Here is a 7,154-nt window from a genome sequence, read left to right as displayed (position 1 = left end):
AATAAAGTCCCAATGTCCTCAAACGAGGCAATAATAAAGTCCCAATGTCCTCAAACGAGGCAATAATAAAGTCCCAATGTCCTCAAACGAGACAATAATAAAGTCCCAATGTCCTCAATAAAGTCCCAATGTCCTCAAACGAGGCAATAATAAAGTCCCAATGTCCTCAATAAAGTCCCAATGTCCTCAAACGAGGCAATAATAAAGTCCCAATGTCCTCAAACGACACGACAGTAAAGTCCCAATGTCCTCAAATGTGATGATAATAAAGTCCAATGTCCTCAAACGAGACAATAAAGTCCCAGTGTCCTCATTAAATTTCTAGTGTCCTCAAACGAGGCTATAATAAAGTCCGTATGTCCTCAAACGAGACGATAATAAAGACCCAATGTCCTCAGTAATTTCTAGTGTCCTCAAACGAGACGATAATAAAGTCCGTATGTCCTCAAATGAGACGACAATAAATTCCCAATGTCCTCAATAAAGTCCCAATGTCCTCAAACGAGACAATAATAAAGTCCCAATGTCCTCAAATGACACAGTAATAAAGTCCCAATGTCCTCAATAAAGTCCCAGTGTCCTCAATAAAGTCCCAATGTCCTCAAACGAGACAATAATAAAGTCCCAATGTCCTCCAACGACACAACAATAAAGTCCCAATGTCCTCAAATGAGATGATAATAAAGCCCAATGTCCTCAAACGAGACAACAATAAAGTCCCAATGTCCTCAATAAATTTCTAGTGTCCTCAAACGAGACGATAATAAAGTCCAGTGTCCTCAAACGAGATGACAATGAAGTCCCAATGTTCTCAAACGAGACAATAATAAAGTCCCAATGTCCTCAAACGAGACGATAATAAAGTCCAGTGTCCTCAAATGAGACGATAATAAAGTCCGTATTTCCTCAAACGAGACGATAATAAAGTCCCAATGTCCTCAAACGAGACGATAATAAAGTCCCAGTGTCCTCAAACGAAATAATAATAAAGTCCAGTGTCCTCAAACGAGATGATAATAAAGTCCATATGTCCTCAAACGAGATGATAATAAAGTCCCAATGTTCTCAAAAGAGACAATAATAAAGTCCATATGTCCTCAAACGAGATGATAATAAAGTCCAGTGTTCTTAAACGAGATGATAATAAAGTCCAATGTCCTCAAACGAGATGATAATAAAGTCCCAGTGTCCTCAAAGACACGATAATAAAGTCCAATGTCCTCAAACGACACAATAATAAAGTCCATATGTCCTCAAACGAGATGATAATAAAGTCCAGTGTTCTTAAACGAGATGATAATAAAGTCCAATGTCCTCAAACGAGACGATAATAAAGTCCAATGTCCTCAAACGAGACAATAATAAAGTCCCAATTTTCTCAAACGAGACGATAATAAATTCCCAATGTCCTCAATAAAGTCCCAATGTCCTCAAACGAGACAATAATAAAGTCCCAATGTCCTCAAACGAGACAATAATAAAGTCCCAATGTCCTCAAACGATACGACAATAAAGTCCCAATGTCCTCAAATGAGATGATAATAAAGTCCAATGTCCTCAAATGAGACAACAATAAAGTCCCAATGTCCTCAATAAATTTCTAGTGTCCTCAAACGAGACTATAATAAAATCCGTATGTCCTCAAACGAGACGATAATGAAGTCCAGTGTCCTCAAACGAGACGATAATAAAGTCTGTATGTCCTCAGACGAGACGATAATAAAGTCCAGTGTCCTCAAACGAGACGATAATAAAGTCCATATGTCCTCAAACGAGATGATAATGAAGTCCCAATGTTCTCAAATGAGACGACAGTTAAGTCCTAATGTCCTCAAACGAGACGATAATAAAGTCCCAGTGTCCTCAAACGAGACGACAATAAAGTCCCAATGTCCTCAAACGAGACGACAGTTAAGTCCCAATGTCCTCAAACGCGACGATAATGAAGTCCAATGTCCTCAAACGAGACGATGATAAAGTCCCAATGTCCTCAAACAAGACGATAATAAAGTCCAATGTCCACAAACGAGATGATGATAAAGTCCAATGTCCTCAAACGAGATGATAATAAAGTCCCAGTGTCCTCAGTGTCCTCAAACGAGACGATAATAAAGTCCAGTGTCCTCAAACGAGATGATAATAAAGTCCCAGTGTCTTTAGTGTCCTCAAACGAGATGATAATAAAGTCCAATGTCCTCAAACGAGATGATAATAAAGTCCAATATCCTCAAACGAGACGACAATTAAGTCCAGTGTCCTCAAATGAGACGACAATAAAGTCCCAGTGTCCTCAGTGTCCTCAAATGAGACGATAATAAAGTCCAGTGTCCTCAAACGAGATGATAATAAAGTCCCAGTGTCCTCAGTGTCCTCAAACGAGATGATAATAAAGTCCAATGTCCTCAAACGAGACGACAATTAAGTCCAATGTTCTCAAAAGAGATGATAATAAAGTCCCAGTGTCCTCAAACGAGACGATAATAAAGTCCCAGTGTCCTCAAACGAGACGATAATAAAGTCCAATGTCCTCAAACGAGATGATAATAAAGTCCAGCGTCCTCAAACGAGACGACAATAAAGTCCCAGTGTCCTCAGTGTCCTCAAACGAGACGATAATAAAGTCCCAATGTCTTCCAACGAGACGATAATTAAGCCCCAGTGTCCTTAAAAGAGATGATAATAAAGTCCAATGTCCTCAAAGAAGATGACAATAAAGTCCATATGTCCTCAAACAAGATGACAATAAAGTCCATATGTCCTCAAACGAGACGATAATAAAGTCCCAGTGTCCTCAGTGTCCTCAAACGAGACGATAATAAAGTCCATATGTCCTCAAACGAGAACTCCCTTATAAGGATATCAAACTAAAACATAATTAATCATAAATTAAAAGAGACTCAACTATAACATGTCGATTTTTTCCACTTCTGTCTCAGGATCAGCTGCAGACTGACTAGGCAGAGATGGCAGCCATCTTGTTTTTACATGATGTAAAACCCATTAGTGTACTGTGCTTTTGCTTCCACTAGATGGCACAGTAAGTGTCCACGAAAGAGGACGACAGGTCTCAGTTGGGCTGAACCCACAAAGTGATGTCCTCATATGAGGACACAGGGTCTCGCCCTCGTCTGTGTCACAGTACGGATATTACATAGATATGCAAATAAGCAAAACATGTGACTGTGAATAGCTTGTGTTATCATCACAGCTCTCAGCTTCACTTGCTTTTCTTTTTTTCTTTGTATGGATCACACCGAAATGACTGCAGGTGGACGGAGGGGGCGGGGCTAAACACACTCACTGGAAGTTGACCTTGTCGACCTGAAACCTGGTTTCAAAAATCCCAGAAGTCAAAACTCTGCAGCGCAACAAATCCTGCAGGAGAAGAAGAAGACGTGGTCACTGTGAGGCCGGCAACAGCTGAGCAGCCTTAATGCTGGGAGCTGATTGGTCGGTTTCATACCTGGTCATTAGGTGTGTAGTCCGTCCTCCTGACTGAATCCAACCTGTCCAGGAAGCTGCAACACACACACACACACACACACACACACACACACACACACAGAGTTCGTCATCTGTTCCTGCTGCTCCTCCACTCTGAGCTGTGATAGGTCTGTCAGGGTTAGTGGAGCGTTCTGATTGGTCCGTTGGGATTTAAAATGTCACACTTTCTCTGAAGTGGAAGACTGAGTGCGTGTGTTTGTGTGTGTGTGTGTGTGTGTGTGTCTCTTACTACTGAGCGCAGTCGATCAGCTGATATTCGTTGGCGCGTTCGAAACACGCCTTCACACCGTCGTCCTCCCACAGCTTCTGAGCATGCTCAAAGAACTCCTGAGAGACACGAGTGACGTGATGTGTTAAAGCCTGCATGAGGTAAATGTGCTGTCGTCTGATTGGACAGCAGCGACAGTGTGTGTCCAATCTGCAGGCACAGGGGAGGGGAGGGGGGTGGGGGGGACACTGGAAGACACTTGTTTTGTGTCTTTGTGTCCTCAGAGACACAATGTTTGGATAATGAGGTCTCAGGTGTGTCGTCCTGTGTGCTGTCAGTCCCACGTTAACTCGTTACATCATGTCATTAACATCATTAAAACAAACAACCAACTCTCCAGGTGCTCCTGCGCCGCCTTAAAGGGACAGTTCACATCTTTCATCAGTTGGCACCAGGGTCACGTTCACTCTGAAGGCACTTTGTCCACACGGTGTGAAACTGGCTCTGAGTGTTGTCTCTCATTTGGTGTCAGAGGTATTAACCAATCAGCAGCGACGTGCACAGAGTGGCGCAGAAACGAGTCCTAAAACCAAAGATCCTCTATAACAAGAGAAGACGCATCACAAGCTGCACCAGCCGGGACAAAATGGTACACACTACTGGTGTCCTACGTGGGCGTGGTCTCCTGAGTGGGCGTGATCTCCTAAGTGGGTGTGATCTCCTGAGTGGGCGTGATCTCCTAAGTGGGTGTGATCTCCTGAGTGGGCGTCGTCTCCTAAGTGGGTGTGATCTCCTGAGTGGGCGTGGTCTCCTAAGTGGGTGTGGTCTCCTACATGGGCGTGGTCTCCTAAGTGGGTGTGGTCTCCTAAGTGGGTGTGGTCTCCTAAGTGGTCCTAAACAGGACGCAGAGTTCAACTTTAATATTTGGTCCTTGTTCTATCTGTCCAAGGTCTCTGGCGTCCCCCGTACAAACACAGGTTTATTATCACGAAAGATTTATGAAGACACACAAGTTTTATCTCAGGGTGAACGTGTGATTCATGGTTTCACAAAGAACTCTGTTTGTCTGGTTGGAAAGTGACGTCAACAAAGACCGAGACAGACAGACAGACAGACAGACAGAGACAGACAGAGAGACAGACAGACAGACAGACAGACAGACAGACAGACAGACAGACAGACAGACAGACAGACAGACAGAGACCAACAGACAGAGACAGACAGAGACCAACAGACAGAGACAGACAGACAGACAGACAGACAGAGACCAACAGACAGAGACAGATAGAGACAGACAGACAGACAGACAGACAGACACACAGACAGACGTGTCTCCAACAGAGTTCAGTTACTCTCAGATATCAGGGTTTGATTTAAAATTCATTCGCGTGAAAATCCAGCATTTTTTTTTACCCATCCACCGCCGCTCTCGTCCTGTGCGGACTTCTTTACTCTTTATATTGCGCTAGTTGCAAGTGGTGCTACAAACTGCCACCGCCTGGTCCGTATCATACCACGTCATGTCATGTGACCGTGGTGCAGTTTGTTTGTAGCCTACTGTTAGCTTTTAACTTTTGATGACTGAATTTAGGCGTCAATAATCATGAAGTGGTGTTTATGATCAGAAATGTTTGTTTTCTGTAATAATCCAGAATCCACTGGAACAATCCTGTTAGCTTTTTGACGGGTGAACCAGGACGCTGCTGACTTCAGGGTCGGTAGAAAACCGCTGTGTGACAGAACAAACTGAGTCAAGGAACAGCTGAAAGATCAAGAAACAGTGGTTCAGTCTTAGTGTTTATGGGAGGGGATGCTATACCAGCCCTGTGTTGACCCTGTGTTGGCCCAGTGTTGGCCCAGTGTCGGCCCAGTGTCGGCCCAGTGTTGGCCCAGTGTCAGCCCAGTGTTGGCCCAGTGTCAGCCCAGTGTCGGCCCAGGGTTGGCCCATTGTTGGCCCAGTGTTGGCCCAGTGTCGGCCCAGTGTTGGCCCAGTGTTGGCCCATTGTTGGCCCTGTGTCAGCCCAGTGTTGGCCCATTGTTGGCCCTGTGTCAGCCCAGTGTCGGCCCAGTGTCGGCCCAGTGTCGGCCCAGTGTTGGCCCAGTGTCAGCCCAGTGTTGGCCCAGTGTTGGCCCAGTGTCGGCCCAGTGTCGGCCCAGTGTTGGCCCAGTGTTGGCCCAGTGTCGGCCCAGTGTTGGCCCTGTGTCAGCCCAGTGTCGGCCCAGTGTTGGCCCAGTGTCGGCCCAGTGTCGGCCCAGTGTTGGCCCAGTGTTGGCCCAGTGTCGGCCCAGTGTTGGCCCAGTGTCAGCCCAGTGTTGGCCCAGTGTCAGCCCTGTATCTGTGCTGTGTCCCTGTAGTTAAACTGAAGATCAGATGAGCTGATTGACATCACTCCAGAGACACTTTGTGTGTGTGTGTGTGTGTGTGTGTGTGTGTGTGTATTTGTGTGTTACCTCTGTGTATTCGAAGTCGGACAGTGGTGCGATGCTCTTGATGTAGTCGACTCTGAATTGGTTACCAGGGTTGCCCAGAGGAACGGGTGGAGTCAGTGTGCCCATGGCTGCCACGATGGTCTGAAACATACACACATTCTGATTGGCTGCTGTGAATCTCCTTCCGTCTCTCTGATTGGGCCTCCTTCACCTATGTGTGTGTGTAGAATGGTGTCACTCTGCTTTATGACACCTGCGCACCGGTTGATTTGTTCTTACCACCGTGAGTGTGTTGGTGAATCAGACCCATTCAAAACTGACAGGTGTGTGCCCGCCATCTGCAATCAGCATACGGCCACGCCCCCATATCTCCATATAAGGACATACCTTAACCATACCTTTCTATGCATGTATTAAAGCCCTGACACACCAGTGTCGGACTGTCAGTGAGCGCCAGTGAATGTATCAGCAGTCACAAACAGCTGATCAACAAACATGTTGAAACATGTCAGTCTCTGATTGGCTCTCTCCTGACGGCCCCAAATCTGAACAGCTGCCTGGACACTGAATCAGAATCTCTCATATACGTGTCACTTCATCATCATAGGCCGAGTCAATGAAAACAGTGAACACATTCCAGTGTGAGCACGCTCACACACGCCACTGTGAACTGGGACATTCTTTTACTTCAATATTTTGATTATGACGATAAGTGATGAGGCTGATTAACACCTGCACGCATTGGTAACTGAATGGGTCTATGACAGCTGGGCCTCATGTACATCTATGTATATGTATATGTGTTTATGTGTGTGTGTGTGTGTGTATGTGTGTATTTATGAGTGTGTATATGTACATGCTCCTCCAGGTGCTCCGAAATGTTCTCCCCGTGTCAGCGTGGGTTTCCTCCAGGAGCTCTGACATGTTCTCCCTGTGTCAACATGGGTTTCCTCCAGGTGCTCCGACATGTTCTCCCCGTGTCAGTGTGGGTTTCCTCCAGGTGCTCCGACAT

The 7,154-nt window shown here is 45.6% G+C and overlaps 1 protein-coding gene across 5 annotated transcripts in view; it reads right to left on the bottom strand.

Annotated features, from left to right (window-relative positions):
* The window catches only part of LOC126397704 (guanine nucleotide-binding protein G(olf) subunit alpha-like), a 21,761-nt gene that overhangs the window by 8,767 nt on the left and 5,840 nt on the right, over nt 1-7,154 (bottom strand). For 4 of the 5 annotated variants that reach the window (XM_050056639.1, XM_050056638.1, XM_050056640.1 and 1 more), the window contains 4 exons: nt 6,164-6,283; nt 3,734-3,831; nt 3,464-3,518; nt 3,302-3,375 (listed from right to left, as the gene is read on the bottom strand). In XM_050056639.1, coding sequence (XP_049912596.1) covers nt 3,302-3,375; nt 3,464-3,518; nt 3,734-3,831; nt 6,164-6,283 — 347 coding nt within the window. The remainder of the gene's footprint in view (nt 1-3,301; nt 3,376-3,463; nt 3,519-3,733; nt 3,832-6,163; nt 6,284-7,154) is intronic. The other variant, XM_050056641.1, reaches the window with a different exon arrangement.

The sequence above is a fragment of the Epinephelus moara genome, chromosome 11 (genome assembly GCF_006386435.1).
Source record: "Epinephelus moara isolate mb chromosome 11, YSFRI_EMoa_1.0, whole genome shotgun sequence".
Lineage (NCBI taxonomy): Eukaryota > Metazoa > Chordata > Actinopteri > Perciformes > Serranidae > Epinephelus > Epinephelus moara.
The sequence above is the reverse complement of the archived record's forward strand: the minus strand, read 5'-3'. Positions and strand labels throughout refer to the sequence as shown.